The sequence below is a fragment of the Podarcis liolepis genome, assembly GCF_965112155.1.
Source record: "Podarcis liolepis genome assembly, chromosome: 13".
NCBI lineage: Eukaryota > Metazoa > Chordata > Lepidosauria > Squamata > Lacertidae > Podarcis > Podarcis liolepis.
The window spans coordinates 46,694,010-46,712,730 of NC_139573.1; the positions used below are offsets into that span (position 1 = coordinate 46,694,010).

Here is an 18,721-nt window from a genome sequence, read left to right on the forward strand (position 1 = left end):
GGGAATGCTTTGTAAAGAGGACAAATTGGTTTTCTCCTCACCACCCTTCTGAACTGTCATTTAAATCAGGGGGGGGGGGCCTAACCCTCCTGCTGCTCCAGGCTGGCTCCACTTGGGAGTCTAGGAAAAGGATGGTAGGACATCCCTATTTTCACTGGAGAAATGTTGGAGGGTACAGTTATGCAACCCCCGAGCCAAGGAGATAAGTAACTAGACAATCTTTAGACATCTGATAAAATAAGATCCAACCATCTCGTCCTCTGTCATCCCCTTCTCCTTGCGCCCTCAATCTTTCCCAACATCAGGGTCTTTTCCAGGGAGTCTTCTCTTCTCATGAGGTGGCCAAAGTATTGGAGCCTCAGCTTCAGGATCGGTCCTTCCAGTGAGCACTCAGGGCTGATTTCCTTCAGAATGGATAGGTTTGATCTTCTTGCAGTCCATGGGACTCTCCAGAGTCTCCTCCAGCACCATAATTCAAAAGCATCAATTCTTCAGTGATCAGTCTTCTTTATGGTCCAGCTCTCACTTCCATACATCACTACTGGGAAAACCATAGCTTTAACTATACGGACTTTTGTTGGCAAGGTGATGTCTCTGCTTTTTAAGATGCTGTCTAGGTTTGTCATTGCTTTTCTCCCCAAAAGCAGGCATCTTTTAATTCCGCGGCTACTGTCACCATCTGCAGTGATCATGGAGCCCAAGAAAGTAAAATCTCTCACGAGGCAGTGGAAGACAGGAGTACCTGGTGTGCTCTGGTCCAGGGGGTCACAAAGAGTCGGACACGACTAAACGAGTAAACAACAAAATAAGATAAAACTTTATTCGCATTAGCCAATTGCCATAGCAGCAGTAAAACATTACAGTATATGCAAAAAAGGAAATGTGATAAAAGAGCACAATTTTAAGTCCTGAATCAGCCGTCAGTTAGTGGCCCTTATTCTGATTGCCCCTTTCCATGAACCTAGCAACCTTTGCTGTTATCTGCTCATTTTGATCTGATAGAAGAAAGGACATTGTGGCAGTGGTTGTGCGCCCTGGGATGGTTAGTACGAGTGGGGTGACGATCTCGTTCCTCAGGTCTTTGTAGAGAGTACATGACAGGAGGACGTGTTTCGTGGCTACCATCTCCACAGGGGCAAAGACGTTTCTCAGGTGGGATTTTTTGGAATCGACCCTCAAGTACCGCAGATGGCAAAACATCCAGTCTTGCAAGTGTAAAAGCACATCTGTATTTTGGGATAATAAGTTTGTGCAGATATGGGGCCAGAGAATCAAAATAGAGAGGTGGAAACTGAACGTACCAAGGGCAGAATTTCCTCATAGTGGCCAGGTTGTTCTGATGCTCAATATCTTTTAGACGTTGACCAATTAGACTATTTGCTTTAGTAGGGCCCATAGTGAGTAGGTGTTGTGGGGATAGGCCACAAGAGTGAAGTTTTTGATAGACGGTTTTAAGCCAGGCACTGTTATGGGAGTCTTGAAGTACTAGGGATAGTAAACCAGGGGGATTTGAGTTTAGGTGGCGCCAGAAGTTAAGAGTTCTTTGCCAAGTCCGTACTTCTACTGAAGGGAGACTTGCCTCCAGTCTCAATGATGTGTTTGGGAGATCTGAAGGCAGCCCTGTATAGGGAAGTTTGTTAAAGTTTAATGTTTTATTATGTTTTTACATAGGTTGGAAGCCACCCAGAGTGGCTGGAGCAACCCAATCAGAAGAGTGAAGGAGAAGGAGAAGGAGAAGGAGGAGGAGGAGGAGGAGGAGGAGGAGGAGGAGAAGAAGAAGAAGAAGAAGAAGAAGAAGAAGAAGAAGAAGAAGAAGAAGAATGGAATAGGACATCCCTGTTTTCATCTGAGAAACGTTGGATGGTATATATGAGACAATCTAACAAAAAACCTTTATACACCTCATGCACAAAGGACTTAGCTCAGTGGAAGTAGTATTTGGCAGTGGAATTGTTCGTTAATTCTTCTTTTCATACAAAACTTGGGCTTTGTACACCCTCAGAGAGGTCTGGGCACAGTGGCTTAAGGCTTGCTGGGAACTGTAACTCTGTGAGAGGGAAAACAACAGTCCCCAGAATTCGTTGAGGGAAAGAATGGGCTTTGAATGGGCTTTAAAGGTGTACATATGAACACTCCATTCAGCTGGGTCTCTTTGTATTATTTGAGAAAGAAGCCGTGTTTACTGAAGTGCTTTGGATGCTCACTCCCAAGCGTACATTCACTTCTAGCCCACAAGATCTTTAGTTGTGCTGGCTTCCCGTAGAACATGTACGATGCTACCACTGGGCAAAGCGAGCGTGCTGTGGCAAGCCCCACCCTTACTATGCTGGATCTTTATAGAGGCTGCATGGATAGACATACAAGCTAAGGAGCTTTGAAGCTGCCAGTGCATGTTTGGGCATGGTTGGTATTCTGGCTCAGCGAGTTGTTCTAAGCCGTTTTTATAATGGTTGTTGCTAAATATTTTTACTAGAAGAATAAAAATATTTTGGGTGCTAGGGACAGCATGGCCCAAAGAAATACTGAGGCACATTAATGACATATTCTTGTAAGTACGCAAGGGGAATCACAAACAAAACAATACACTACAGAGCGAACAGGGCAGAGAAGTTAGCTTCACGCAGGTATAGTCTCTGATTGCTAGGGGTACTTAAGACGGCTGTAAGGAGGCTGGGATGGACGCGGGTGGCGCTGCGGGTTAAACCACAGAGCCTAGGACTTGCCGATCAGAAGGTCGGCGGTTCAAATCCCCGCGACGGGGTGAGCTCCCGTTGCTCGGTCCCTGCTCCTGCCAACCTAGCAGTTCGAAAGCACGTCCAAGTACAAGTAGATAAATAGGTACCACTCCGGCAGGAAGGTAAACGGCGTTTCCGTGCGCTGCTCTGGTTCGCCAGAAGCGGCTTAGTCATGCTGGCCACATGACCCGGAAGCTGTACGCCGGCTCCCTCGGCCAGTAAAGCGAGATGAGCGCCGCAACCCCAGAGTCAGCCACGACTGGACCTAATGGTCAGGGGTCCCTTTACCTTTAAGGAGGCTGGGACTTTCAGTCTCAGCAACTGATCCATGGAGCAAGACCTACTGGACATGAGCTGCTGAGCTCCTTAGGCCTGACATTCCGCCAATTCTGTACAAATCGTACTCTTGCTAATAAAGAGTTAACTCCAACTTGCACAGTGTGATTTCCTGCCAGTTCTTTCCTGAAAGGAGGTAATGCTACCAGTGTTTTGAACACTGGGTCAGTTGCAGCACCTTTATCCCAGCAAAGATCAGCCGTGCCCCAGCTGCATGATAATACCTGGATATAACTTGTCCCTTTTTCCCACTTGTTAACCCGAAGGCAGGGCCTGTCTCTCATTTTTTGCATTGATGTGAGCCGCTGTAGGAGACACTATTTGTCTGGAAAGGAGGATAAAATTACAGTTAATTAACTTAAATTAAACAGCCCTTGGTGTGCGGACGATACTGCATGGAATCAAGTATGAGGCTTTGAGAAGCGTGACTCATGTGCGTAGCTGGCCTCTAGCTAATGATGAATCAAAATCCAAACATGTTGGGATAGATAATTGCAACACTTTCTTCACCCCAAATTTGCTGGCAAGCAAGAATGCCCTCCCCTCTGTTCATAGTCCTATTCGTAAAACATGGAAAGGGTAAATGGGGAGCTGGGGGCAAATTTCAGGGGGCTGCTGAAATTTAAAGGTAAAGGTAAAGGGACCCCTGACTGTTAGGTCCAGTCGCGGACGACTCTGGGGTTGCGGCGCTCATCTAGCTTTATTGGCCGAGGGAGCCGGCGTACAGCTTCCTGGTCACTGGTAGCATTACCTCCTGTCAGGAAAGAACTGGCAGGAAATCACACTGTGCAAGTTGGAGTTAACTCTTTATTAGCAAGAGTACGATTTGTACAGAATTGGCAGAATGTCAGGCCTAAGGAGCTCAGCAGCTCATGCCCCGTAGGTCTTGCACCATGGATCAGTTGCTGAGACTGAAAGTCCCAGCCTCCTTAAAGGTAAAGGAACCCCGACCATTAGGTCCAGTCGTGGCCGACTCTGGGGTTGCGGCGCTCATCTCGCTTTACTGGCTGAGGGAGCCGGCATACAGCTTCTGGGTAATGTGGCCAGCATGACTAAGCCGCTTCTGGCAAACCAGAGCAGTGCACGGAAACGCCGTTTACCTTCCCGCCGGAGTGGTACCTATTTATCTACTTGCGCTTTGACGTGCTTTCGAACTGCTAGGTTGGCAGGAGCAGGGACCGAGCAATGGGAGCTCACCCCATTGCGGGGATGTGAACCACCAACCTTCTGATCGTCAAGCCCTAGGCTCTGTGGTTTAACCCACACCAGAGTGCTTAATGCTCTGTTCTGTTGACAGTGGCAACAGAACAGCAACAGAAGCTGTTTGGAAGCGCATGGGAGGGGACTGACTGCTGTAATAAAAGGAGCACTGTTCCCCATCACCACCAAAATCCCTTCAGAATGGGGCTTTCTTCAAAATCTAAAATGGTAAAAGGCGAAAGATTTATACGATCTGAAGAGAAACCAGAGTATTAATTAATGAATGTTAGAAGGATGCTAGAATGAAGCTATATGGTTTTAGCAGAAATGTAATAAAGAATTAAGTAAAAGCTGATTGATAATGGGCCAAAATGAAAAAACTTAAGGTTAGACCGTTAGGATAAATTATAGAACAAAAATTGAGAAAAATGGAAAGAATTTGCTGAAATAGTTAATTGAACTAGAATACAAAAAAGGGAGGTGTGAGGAGGTTGATGAAACAAGTAAATGAAAGGTAAAGATATGGAATATTGGATGTGTGTTTTAGTGTTTTTGTTTCTTTTTGCTGTGTTGTTGTATTTTTTATGTTTTTCTTTTTATGTATTGTAATGTATGTTCTGTTAAACTTTTTATTGTTTTCCTTTTTTTCTGTAATCTTTAAACTTCTAATAAATATCATTTTTTTAAAAAAATCTAAAATGGTGACTGTCATAACAAGAAAACTTGCAGAACTCTGGTCAGTGCCCCTCTAAAATCTGCAAGGGGGCCCTCCACCCTAAAAGTGAAACAAGAGAGTTTGCCCCTTCTTACATCTTCTCCCCAAATACAGGATTTGAAAGAACAGCAAACACTGCACTTCATAAATTACAACATTGTTGTACACAGAGCCATCTTGCTTCCATTAGCAATATTGCAGTTCATAGATGCAGGCCTTTGAACATGAGTTTGGCTAGCACATAATGCTCTCAGGAACATTACAAAGCAAGCACGGTATGTCCTGCGAGTTCTACTTTGGATTTCATAATGATTTGAACCAGCGCACCTCCCTCTCCTCCCCCAAGCTTCCTAAATACTCAGATGCCCTGGGAAAATTTAACTTCCAAGGATGCTTGGACCTTGGGCACTACCATTCCTGACATTCCACTACTCCAGCTGCTGCCAGGTAAATGTGAAGAAAACATGCACATGTTAGTGAGCTTGGGGGTTGGGATTGGGTTAGGCATTCACATGCTGTCGCAATCCTCATTATGTCATCAGGAGTGCAACAGATTCCAAAGCTGGAAATGTGAAATTGATAGTCCACTTTTAAAAGCTGTGTGGTTTGCTGAGTCCAACACTGAATCAAATTGAGGAGAATTCTCTCAGTACAGGTACCATTGGGGCTGCTCATTCTGCAAACGTCACAGGTTCATTGTCCTTAATTTATCCAGCCTATCAAGTGCCACTTTGTTTCACTGAAAGAGGTATAGATCTGTATTTGAGATTATGAGGTGTACTGTTGGATTTAATGCATGTTGTTATTGTTGTTGTTGTTCTCCTCAATTTCTTACCCACCCTTCACCATAAGGTCCCAGGGCCCTTTCACCCGACCCATTTGATGTTGACATCTGGAGCCCAGGCAGTGCCCAGTTTCAAATCACATTCCAGCTGTGAACTAACTGGATAGTCTAAGTCGTTGTTCTTAGAACTGCACTAATTATAACAAGCCAAGCTTGATTCACTCAGGCATTGTGGCTTGTCAGGATCAAGCTGGTTCAAAACCCTTAGCAGCAAAATTGGTGAGTTGTGAAACCACTGTTAGGCCACCACATGTGGCTGGTAGAATGCTTTCAGCCTGGTGAGTCACCTATCCTGTGCAGATGTGCACCACTCTCTCAACAAGAACTCCCACAAGAAAAAAAATCAGCGTTGCCCAAAAACGCTTCTGTGCAGGCATAACTCTTTTCCACAAGGTGGAGTCACAGACTGACTCACAGACTGAACTAAGGTTCAGTCCTCACTGCAAGAGGAGGGAACCACTTCTAGGTCAGCTCTTCCTACCTGGCAGATTATAACTCTCCTCATCCCTGATCCTTGGCTGTGCTAATAGGGGCTGATGAAGACCAAAACATCTAGAGGGCACCAGTTTGTGGGAGGCTGCCCTAAATAAGCACTTGGAGCTTCCAGCTGGTTTCAGTTGCATCAGTGCAGTAATCCAGAACCCATAAGCATTCTCAATTGATGTCCAGGCAGAGTAACCTCACAATATAATTTAAGTCCTATATCTTTTGGTTGTCCCACCCACGCAACTGGCCTGGACCTATAGGCTTTAAACTTTTGTTTAGAAGTTATGTTAAAATGGATGCCACTTGTATATAGTTGCTGCTTTTAGTGCCTTTTAATGCATTAGTAATCTTTATGGCATTTTAGAATATTCTGTTGGAAGCCAACGTGACAATGCATTTGGAGAACAGGGAATAAATCAATAAAATCCTGAGAACTGGGGCATGGGAAGAGGGTGACCTGAAAGTGGGGGAATATTGACATCGGTCCCTTGAGATGGTCAGAGCGGTGGTGTTATGTACTGAGTTGAATGGGATCTAAAAGGCAGCAGTCTGATTGGTCCTAGGACAATAGGATTCAGAATGCAGCAGTCTGATTGGTCCGCAGGAGCCACCCAATCCAGCTCCAGGTGGAAGGGAATCCACAACCTGATTGGCCTACAGGAGAATCCCGGAATTAGCCAATCACGTGGGGCCCATGGTGTAAATAATGTATATAAGACAGACATTCTGGGGGAACTCCATTCCTCCTCGTCACTATGAGCTGAGTAAAGAGCATGAAGTCCACTCTCGACTCCGAGTATATCTCAGGTTCACTGCCTGCCTCTTCCATGCGGGAGAGATTGCATGCAGTGGAGATCCTTGGCATGAAATCCTTGGAGATCCTTTCTGCTTGGAACTAGTAGGATTGACAGTCTAAAGATGCAGTGAAGTTGCTGCTAGGTCAGATGGCTTTAAAAAGAGGCAAGAGGCATGCAGACGTGGTGGTGGGTTGCGGTGAGGTGGGCGGTCCTAGCAAGAGCTGTTAGATGGCCCTAACTGAAATAGAGTCCCCAACTTCAGGGGCACTCTACTTCTGAATACCAGATGGGGGCACCATTTTCTGGTTCACCTCAGGTGGCAGAATGTCTTGGGCCAGTCCTGCCTTGCACCAAATAAAAGGATAAGCTGCGAAGTTTGGAAGAAAAACCCTTTCAAAAATTTTTATTCCTTTTTAAAGGTTCTTTGGCATTTAGTTAGCCCTTACATAGAGTGGGGGACGCGGGTGGCGCTGTGAGTAAAACCTCAGTGCCTAGGGCTTGCCGATTGCATGGTCGGCGGTTCGAATCCCCGCGGCGGGGTGAGCTCCCGTCTTTCGGTCCCAGCTCCTGCCCACCTAGCAATTCGAAAGCACCCCTAAGTGCAAGTAGATAAATAGGTACCGCTTTATAGCGGGAAGGTAAACGGCGTTTCCGTGTGCTGCGCTGGTGCTGGTTCGCCAGAGCAGCTTCGTTATGCTGGCCACGTAACCCGGAAGTGTCTCCAGACAGCGCTGGCCCCCGGCCTCTTAAGTGAGATGGGCGCACAACCCTAGAGTCGGACACGACTGGCCCGTACGGGCAGGAGTACCTTTACCTTTACCTTTTACATAGAGAGTAGTGCAAAACTTCGCTGTCTAGGCAGCATCTCTCAAACAGCCTCTGCTATACAGGGCCTAAAACTTACATAGCTGAAAAATATGTTTGCTAGACTGAACCACATGAAAAATATTTTACAGACAGACAGGGCACATGAGTGTCCCAGCCACAGCAATGAAACTGGGAACCCCCTCATATTCCATTCTGCATAAGTCTTCTTTTAATATTGGAATAGCAAAGAAACTGGTAGTAGAATCATAGAATCATAGAGTTGGAAGAGACCACAAGGGCCATCGAGTCCAACCCCCTGCCAAGCAGGAAACACCATCAGAGCACTCCTGACATATGGTTGTCAAGCCTCTGCTTAAAGACCTCCAAAGTAGGAGACTCCACCACACTCCTTGGCAGCAAATTCCACTGTCAAACAGCTCTTACTGTCAGGAAGTTCTTCCTAATGTTTAGGTGGAATCTTCTTTCTTGTAGTTTGGTAGTAACAATTCAGTCCCTTAGAAGGGAAACAGAAAGTAACAGATTGTTCAGAGATACTGGAACCCCAAATATTTAAGTGCAGGTCCTCCTATCTAATGCCTATAACAATGCCTCTGTCCTCTTTTTCTTCAGAGAAGGGGCAAGTTTGAGTACCAAATGGTAGTACTACCATGCACCAGTTTGTCCCATAGTGTTCTAAACATATAATAACCCTCACGGTTCAGTTACATGCATTTGTGTATAACCTGTATTTAGGCCCCCAATTTCAGTGATTTTGCTGAGATTTAAGGTAAACATCCTTAGGATTGCAGCCATGCGCTTCACCTTTTTTGTCCATCTGGATGAATTAAATATTTTGCTTTATGGATTTCCCAGATTCAGACTAGGCATAGCTTTGCATGTCACAGAATTACTCCAGAATCAGATCTATCTGGTGGCTTCTTTATATTTGTGGGGCTTAAATTCAAATAGCACAACCAAGTTTTATAAGAACAGCAAATCAGAGAGTAAGCAGGTGGCGTGAACTTCTGTTTTTCCCCTACTTCAATGCTTTTCTGCATCACAGTGACTCTTGTGTAGGTAAAAAGTGCATTTGTAACTGGGGAAAAGACAGTATCAGAAAGAAAATGTTGAGATAGGAAAGCTCCATGAACGGTAAGTATAAGACAAACTTAACGCTTTGTTACATAAAGAGAGCGGACCATATCCTTAAAATGACCATATAGTCTATCAATCAGTTGCTTCAAGGAGATTCCTTAGTTCTGCTACTTTTTCTTCCATTTGCTGAAGGTTACAGCGCCGCTGTCTTTTGCTGGACTGAAATTTGTTGACTTGACAATGCAAACGCTTTAGTATAGCTTCATATCTTTTATTCTGCACCTGTTAACAATAAGAATAAACACAGCCGAGAAATGCTTGAGCACAACAGACATACAGCAAACAGATATAAGGTCACAAAGGTTTTTTAGGATGCAGTTCTCTCCCGCAGTGGGTTTTATTTCTGAGTTGACATGTATGGGATTAAATACTGCCCCTTCCATCATCCCTGACCATTGGTCATTCTGAATGTGCAGAGCGAAAGGCCATGAGGCCAGAAGAGAGAGAGAGTGGGTATTGTCAGCATATTGCTAGCAGACTACTCCAAAACTTCACACCAAAGTGGGCAAGGCAGACTCCTGTTGGACTTCACAGAGATATCTTGAGATACCTACCACAACTTTTGGAGCTTCATTAAAATTTCTTTGCATGCAGTTATTAAACCCTCATTTGCATTGCTCATGTTATCTATTATTATTATTTCCTGCCCTTCCCCAGAAGGTCTCAGAGCAGGTTACAGCAATACAGTGGTACCTCGGGTTAAGAACTTAATTTGTTCTGGAGGTCCGTTCTTAACCCAAAACTGTTCATAACTTGAAGCACCACTTTAGCTAATGGGGCCTCCTGCTGCCACCGCGCCACTGGAGCACGATTTCTGTTCTCATCCTGAAGCAAAGTTCTTAACCCAAGGTACTATTTCTGGGTTAGCAGAGTCTGTAACCTGAAGCATATGTAACCTGAAGTGTATGTAACCCGAGGCACCACTGTATAACCAGTGTGGAGAGGACCCACACACAATGTTTGTTTGACTCACCAATGTACCATTTTAGGAATCAATATGTTGTAGTCATTTGCGCAAAGATCAATTAGCTCCTCTATGTGCTGGTTTATAGTACACAGTGAAACAGACGACACAACCACCAGGGTCTATGTTGAGAGTCAATAAGACCCAAATATTCACAATACTGGTACCCAACATTTGATTCTGTAACATAGCAATATTTTTCCAGCTCATCATGCGCTACTGATACAAATTGTCAAGCAAGTGGTTCATGTGATAAATAATAAATAACAATAAACAGAATATCATAACTATTCCACATTGCAATAAAGTAAAATACCAGCTTTTGTTGTTCTGTGTTTGTGGAATGGAGATGGGAGAGAACCCCAGCAATATTGATTTGTTTTTATTCATATTCCTAGACTACTGGGATTTTTCAAAAATATATAAGTTTTAGAATTAAGAGTTCTTTTTCTAGAAGACATGAACCACAACACAGCTGGTGACATATTCTATTCTATTGACTTTGCTCATGTGCTCCAGACATCGATTCCATAAAACATATTTTGTTGCATTGTGCAAAATATGAGCAAGCCAGGGCTGAACTGATACTACCCTTGCTGGTACCTTTCCCAGGAAAATCAGAGGCTCACTATGTCAGGTTCCTATTGGAAGACCGGACAAATGCTAGAACATTAGCAGTGGCAAAGTTTTTATCGGTGGTTGCAAGAACAAATGATCCCTATATTCTGAACAAAATGCTTGTTTAACCTGGAGGTAGGCTGTATGAATTGTGTATTGCTTTGTAATGATTTGTTGCGTCTCTGGACCATAATAAAGATTGATGATGATCTATTGACTGAAAATCACCTGAATTTCTTTTTGAAGCTTTGCATGCACATTTCTTTCATCTCTAAGTGCATTTTCCTTTCCATTGATCGCTTCTTTCAACGCATTAATTTCAGCTTCCAAATATGCGATTTCATCCTACAGATAGATAAAAGAATATGAAAATATTTTTATGTTCACAGATCTTTTTGGAATTTAAATGACAATTGGGATTGTTTCAAGATTCAGTGCTAGAAGTTTTAAGTAAATGCCAAAATTGAATCTAAATAGTAATTGGCAAATGAACAACAATGAAAGGAGAAATGAAAAAAATAAAAACAAACATAGAATGGGTAGGATACATGATCCTCACATGATCTCCCAAGATCAACTTGCTCTTAAAAGTAATATCTAAATTTGTTGAATACCCAAATTTCATCAGAAACAGAACTTTGGCTTTTCAAGCATGCAATAATGTGCTTAGCAACTAATGTGGTTTTCCATGTCCAAGCATGTTGATTCTACCTTTGAAGGTGAGTCAGAAACTACAACGAATCCAGGATGCGGCAGCTGGACTGGTGACTGGGAGCTGTTGCCAGGACCATATAATTCCAGTCCTGAAAGACCTACGCTGGCTCCCAGTACGTTTCTGAGCACAATTCAAAGTGTTGGTGCTGACCTTTAAAGCCCTAAATGGCCTCGGCCCAGTATACCTGAAGGAATGTCTCCACCTCCATCCTCCAGCCCGGACCCTGAGGTCCAGCTCCTAGGGCTTTCTGGTGGCTCCCTCACTGTGTAAAGTTACAGGGGATGAGGCAGAGGGCCTTCTCAGTAGTAGCACCCACCCTGTGGAATGCCCTCCCCCCAGATGTCAAGGAGAATTGTTGCAAACACATCTGGTCACAAATGTAGACAATGGTGAGTAACAGCACTTACAGTGGTGCCCCGCAAGACGAATGCCTCGCAAGACAGAAAACTCGCTAGACGAAAGAGTTTTCTGTTTTGGAGGTGCTTCGCAAAATGAATCTCCTATGGGCTTGCTTCACAAGACGACAATGTCTTGCGTGTTCCTGCTGGTTTTTTCCCCTCCCCCCCTTTTTCTAAGCCGCTAAGCCGCTTATCAGCTGGTCCGATCAGCAGATAAGCCGCTAATAGCGCTAAGCCACTTATCAGCTGATCCGATCAGCAGATAAGCCGCTAAAAGCCTCTAAAAGCCGCTAATCCGCTAATCCTTCAATGGGCTTGCTTCGCAAGACAAAAAAAACCGCTAGACGAAGAGAATCACAGAACGGATTCTTTTCGTCTTGTGAGGCACCACTGTATCTCCTTGTGAACAAAGTATTAGGCTAGGTCCCAGTCAGATACATAAAGAAAACACAATTTTACATAGAAGATAAGGTGAGAAAGCCAATTAATTGGACCTGAGATTGGTTAGTAGTATTTACCGGTACTTCTGGATTCTGAAGAACAGACATTAATTCCTCCTTGTTTGTAATCATCTCTTTGACCGCAGCTTTTTTCTTAGTGAGCTCAGTCATGAGTGGCAATTTGTTTTCTGCCTCCACAAAGTGGTCTCTATGAGCAGCCATTTTTGCATAGTAGGCACTGTTTCTTTGAAGCATCAGTTTATACTCTTCTTGCAGTGTTTCCGTATCAAATGCAAGCTTGAGATTCTCAGTATACAAGGCTGTGATCTGAACCTCCAGATTTTCACAGTGATCTTTTGTACTTATTATGGCTTCATCTTGATGATACATTTGCCTTTCTGTTGCCTTTCTGTCTGCCATAACAAGTTTCATTTGTGCCTCAAGATCCTGAAGCTGAGTCTATGGGAAAATATAGTAATATACAGTGAAAAGTTAATACTTTTGGTGGATAGCATTAAATTATTTATACAATGGTGTAATTGCTTGAGGTTTAGTTAACTAGCTATTTTCATTTATTTAAAAGAAAACAAAATTGTGAAAGCATTATAATTAGTAGTATAAAAATTTATAGTACTGTAAAAAAGTACATATGACTCTGCTTTATCTCGAAATTTGGCTTTTTATTTTATTAAATTGAAAAGAATAATTTTATTGTTTTGCTGTTGGCCTTTCCTGATTAAAATAATCTGTGATGTTGTCACAATGCCCGATCAACATGAATAGTTCTGTACATTCAAGGGAAGTTTGGAATTGTCATCCTCAAACAGCATCTGCCTCCCCTCCCCTACCACATGACAGACTTCTTTTCTAGGTAGCCTAAATGACTCTAGAACAGCAAGGAAGGTAATTTATTCCAGTCCTTGGCTCAGAAGCTGTCAGGGAACTGCCATTGGAGCTAGAGGCGGAGGGAAGGCTCCAGAGGGATGCCGGAGAGGGTCCCAGTAGGGAGAGAGGCAGCCCATCTGCTGGGGAAGGAAATCAGCGTAACACCAGTGGAGAAGGGGGGCAGATGGGGGAATCGGAGAGGAGGCTCCAAGACTCCTCGCCGGAGACCAGCGGAGATAGTACGGGTACTCCGCTGCCCACACCCTCCCTGCGCAGAAGACTTCCGCGCAGGGAGAGTAGGAGGAGACTTGGCGTCAAACAGCTTGTATGCTGGAAAAGGTTCAAGAAACGCCCACTGATGGATTCTGCCAGCGACTGAGACAGTCACGATGCTGGAGGCTGTTCAGTCAGAAAGGGTTTAACCAGGTAACCTCGCCAGCAGTGGCGGCAACTTACGCACGAGCAACACACAAAATGTGTGTGCACACATGCCGATAGGAGAAAAAACTATCTTCACCTGCCCACACTTGTTCGAATTGACTTTTATACTGCAGATCATCTAATTGTTATTATTTTAATAAATAAAAACTTTCCACCAATTTGCTGTATTTCAAGTCTTCTTCTAGGGTGCTGGGGCAAGGAGACTGCAGGAAATCATACGACTTTTCCCACTTGTCTTTAGGGCAGAAGACATAGGACGTATCCTTGTGCCTGAACTAATGTACGCAGGAAGAGAGAGAGTCCAAGGAACTGGGGCAAATAGTGTTGACAAGAGATGAGGTTCCAGGCCTTAATGGCAAGATAAAACTGACAGGTTGGTGGGTCCAAGTAACAATCCACCCAGTAATTCTTAAAGAACTCGAATGTGAAATTGCTGCTCTTCTAAGAAAAAAATATGTAACTTGTCCCTAAAATCCTCCTGCATACGGTACAGACAACTGGAAAGAGGTAAATGCTGTACAGTGGTGCCTCGCAAGACGAAAAGAATCCGTTCTGTGATTCTCTACGTCTAGCGGTTTTTTCATCTTGCGAAGCAAGCCCATTGACGGATTAGCGGATTAGCGCTATTAGCGGCTTTTAGCGGCTTATCAGCTTATCGGATCAACTGATAAGCGGCTTAGCAACTTAGAAAAAGGGGGGGAGGGGGAAAAACCCGCAGGAACTCGCAAGACATTTTCATCTTGCGAAGCAAGCCCATAGGAGATTCGTTTTGCGAAGCACCTCCAAAACGGAAAACTCTTTCGTCTAGCGAGTTTTCCGTCTTGCGAGGCATTCGTCTTGCGGGGTACCACTGTAGTGCTATATAGCCTTGGCAGAGCCGTCTTTCCCATAGGGCTTAGTGGTGCGTCGCGCCAGGGCGCAGGCAACTCAGGGGTGCCCCAGCAAGTGGGGGAGCTACGCGGCTTTGCCAGTGGCCTCCCCTTTCCTTGCATGCCTGCCAGCTGCGCCCCGCCAACCATAAGGCTGGCAGACATGCAGCTTTCCTCCCAAGCCTCTGCGGGGATCGCTCTCCTCCTGGGGAGGCTTCGGAGGGAAGCTGCGCTCTCCTTCCGTGGAGGCTTGGGAAGGGCGCAACTTCACTCCCAAGCCTCTGCGGGGATCGCTCTCCTACAGCGGCATGGGGGAAGAGTCCCCCCCCCCCCAGATGGCTGGCAGTGCGCAGCCACAGCCACCCCAACACTATCTGTGGTAATTTGGGGGTACTGGGCAGATATCTGCACCCCGGTGTTGCATCTGCTAAAGACGGCCCTGAGCTTGGGCCTTGCATGCATGCTTCCTAAGGGCATCTGCTTGGCCACTTTGAGAACAGGATGCTGGCCTGATCCAGGAGGATCTTCTTACGAGCTTGCATTCATTCCATATTGTCAGGGAACTGACATCGGAGCGAGAGGCGAGGGGGAGGCTCCCGGATGATGTGGGCGAAGGACCCAGCAGCAGGGGGAGAAACAGCTCAGTAGAGGGGGAAGCCAATCAGCGCAACACCGGGGATAAAGGGAGGCAGACGGGGGGAAGTGGAGAGAGGGCTCCAGGACTCTTCACTGGACATCAGTGAGGAGAGCCCAGGTCCTCCGCTACCCACGCCTTCCCTGCGCAGAAGACTCCCGCGCAGTGAGAGGAGGAGGAGGAGACTGGGTGTCAAACAACTTTTATGCTGGAAGAGGTTCAAGAAACGCCCACTGACGGATTCTGCCAGTGACTGAGGCAGCCACCATGAGAAGGGGCTCTGCAGTCAGAAAGTTTTATCAAGGCAAATTAACCGAGAAAGGCACCAGTTTACGCACGAGTAACTCATACCCATTACACATATTTATGGTTGGGTTTGACTCAACCAGATCAAAGTGTGTTTGGTCATACAGAACTACAGTGGTACCTCTGGTTACGTACTTAATTCATTCCGGATGTCCGTTCTTAACCTGAAGCACCACTTTAGCTAATGGGGCCTCCCGCTGCTGCCGCGCCGCCAGAGCACGATTTCTGTTCTCATCCTGAAGCAAAGTTCTTAACCCGAGGTACTATTTCTGTAATTTCAATTGGATGAGTCCTAAAAACTGCCCTCTTGGACAATTCTTGACTAAGCCATATATCTGAACTGAAACTGAGCAGAGATTCAGGATGGCATTTCCTTTTGTGCAAGTGTTATTTTCTAAAAGTCATACAGTATTAGGTAAAGGGGCCCAGGACCATTAGGTCCAGTCGTGACTGACTCTGGGGTTGCGGCGCTCATCTCGCTTTATTGGCCGAGAGAGCCGGCGTACAGCTTCCTGGTCATGTGGCCAGCATGACTAAGCCGCTTCTGGCGAACCAGAGCAGCGCACGGAAACGCCGTTTACCTTCCCTCCGGATCGGTACCTATTTATCTGCTTGCACTGGCGGGCTTTCGAACTGCTAGGTTGGCAGGAACAGGGACCGAGCGATGGGAGCTCACCCCGTCACGGGGATTCGAACCACCGACCTTCTGATCGGCAAGTCCTAGGCTCTGTGGTTTAACCCACAGTGCCACCCACGTCCCAAAAGTCATATTACCTGCAACCTAATAAGGACAGCCTTGTTGCTTTCTATTTCAGAGGCTTGGGCATGTTGTTGTTCTGCTATTTGCTGCACAGCTTCATCTAACAACGATGAACTTGGATTAGCCATGCCTAAAAGAAGAAGAAAAGACAGAAAGAGTTGGGGAGAAGCAGCTTTGAAAACTACATCTAACATAAAAAGGTAAAGGTAAAGGACCCCTGACAGTTAAGTCTAGTCGCAAACAACTCTGGGGTTGCGGCGCTCATCTCGCTTTACTGGCCGAGGGAGCCGATGTTTGTCCACAGACAGTTTTTCCGGGTCATGTGGCCAGCATGACTAAGCCAGTGAAACCAGAGCAGCGCACGGAAACACTGTTTACCTTGCCGCTGGAGCAGTACTTATTTTTCTACTTGCACTGGTGTGCTTTCGAACTGCTAGGTTGGCAGGAGCTGGTGCTGAGCACTGGGAGCTCACCCTGTCGAGGGATTCGAACCGCCGACCTTCCGACCAGCAAGCCCAAGGCTCAGTGGTTTACACCACAGCACCACCCGCGTCCCTACATGTAACATAAGTCCTGCTATTTGAAGAGCTGCTTTGAAAGTTGAGTGCATACAAGTTCGGGTCCTGTGAATAAATGTTAAATATTCACATATTTTAGTATGATATGGAAAGCATGTTCTATTGTATCCAAAAAGCAACTTGCCCAACTCATCTTTCTCTTCCGGTCTGCCTACCTGTAGCCCTACACTCTGAAAATCCTCTCCAGAAGAAATCCCTCTGCAGAGGGAAGATGCTAAAGCATGTCTGTATACACACTAGACATTGTGCACATTCAGCGCACATTTTCCCTTCAGAGAATTCTGGGCACTGTAGTTTGTTAAGGTTTGCTGGTAATTGTACCTCTTTGAGGGTTTAACTACAGTACCCAGAATTCTTTGAGGCAGAGAAATGAGCTTCAAACAAGCTTTAAAGGTATTGTGCATATGCACACAAAGATGGGTTTAGCAAGTTGACTTTTCCTTGCAGAAACGTTAGGAACACATTATTTTTCTTGAAAAAATGGGCTTGGATCCCAAAGTGCACATTTCTATAAAGTGCACATTTTTAGAGGCTCCTTTGATTGCTTATCCCGTCCTCCATTTTGTTCTGAAACTTTCCAGGATCATCTCTATCAAATAAATTGCATTATTATTTTGCCATTGTTTTGTCTTTTAAATGTTAATTTCATAATTTTATATTATGAAGCTAGCTATAATAGCAAATATAATGATAGAAGGACATGCAATGATGAGGGCACTGAGAGATTCAAAATAATGAATGCAAATAGAAATTACTTATCAACATTAAATAGATTTTCAATGCCTTTCCGAGACTATTTGAACAAGACCTTAGCTGAGATAGTTCACAATCTGTATGACAGCAGAAGTATTATGTGAGTGAGTTTTCTTCAGTTTCTGTGTGGGAATATGATTCCCTCACAACAGAATAGTAGTTGGCAAGACCTTCTATGTAAACTGAAAAATAGCTTATCATCAAAAACTGATGGACTGAGGGGAGGAAAAAAGAATTTATTTCACAAAGACTTCCTCACGGCGGCAAAACCACAGAAAAGAGTTGACTCAGTTAATGACATGGGTTTAGAAATGAAATCGCATGCCATTTATTTCAGAGGCAAAAGAGGTTCAGCCAATGCGGTGTCAAAAAAACCTGACAATTTTATCTGTCTTTTGGTGACCACGTTATACATGTTTACTCTTATCCTCGTAAAATGAAGCCGTCGATAAATGTAAAGAGCAGCCAATTGAGGCCTGTGGCAGTTTAAATTTAATCACAAAACCTCGTATTTTTCCCAATGTGGCCTCTTTTCCTCCCCTTTTTCTTGGGCCTATAGGCTCAATTTTTATTATTATTTTGGCTCAGTTAATATCTTAACATGTTCTTCAAACACACCCCAAATTTTTCCACCCCAAATTCAGCAAAAATCAGTAATATGTCGCCACGGCTGTTCAAAAGATGCCACTTCAAATGGGCCCAGGTGGGTCCGTTTCAACAGATTCAGCAATCAGTTAAAATGCCGTAGTTACCTCAGGCTGTTACTTTGTGGCTTGCATATTTATTTATTTAACTGAATTTATATACCACCCTAGACCAGGAGGTCTCAGGGCGCTTCAACAGAACAAAATCAGAGTATAAAACCACAAAATATGTAATCAAAATAAAAAACAACCCAATAACCCCCCACTCCCCGCAAGAATGTTTTAGGGAGCAGGCTAGCAGGCAGGGTCCATGACTTACATCATAGGAGCCTACACAACACAAAACACGGTTGCTGTAGGTGGGTTTTATTTTGTTTTTTATCTTATATTTTGGAAATGTACATCCAGGGGTTTTTTACCCCTTTAATTTTTTTGCCCCCCCCCCCAAGAGAGTGGGGCCCTAAGCTATAGTTTGTTTAGCTTGTACGTAAAACTCGGCACTGGAACAACAAACGAACAAGCCCTATTGAATTAATTTCCGCAAGCCCAGCCAGATGGGGGGGTATATTATTATTATATTAATAATAATATAAATAATAATAATATTTAAAGACTAGTTGCGAAATACTGTAAAATTAATG

The 18,721-nt window shown here is 44.6% G+C and overlaps 1 protein-coding gene across 12 annotated transcripts in view; it reads right to left on the reverse strand.

The window, feature by feature from the left end:
* Positions 1-8,845: 8,845 nt before the first annotated feature.
* The window catches only part of CCDC122 (coiled-coil domain containing 122), a gene marked incomplete at its 5' end in the record, with an annotated part of 30,471 nt that continues 20,595 nt past the window's right edge, over positions 8,846-18,721 (reverse strand). For 2 of the 12 annotated variants that reach the window (XM_083470480.1, XM_083470476.1), the window contains 4 exons: positions 8,846-9,297; positions 10,886-11,002; positions 12,289-12,669; positions 16,120-16,235. In XM_083470480.1, the coding sequence (XP_083326606.1) occupies positions 9,148-9,297; positions 10,886-11,002; positions 12,289-12,669; positions 16,120-16,235 (764 nt within the window). In that variant the 3' untranslated portion in view covers positions 8,846-9,147. The other 10 variants (XM_083470486.1, XM_083470484.1, XM_083470477.1 and 7 more) reach the window with 10 other exon arrangements.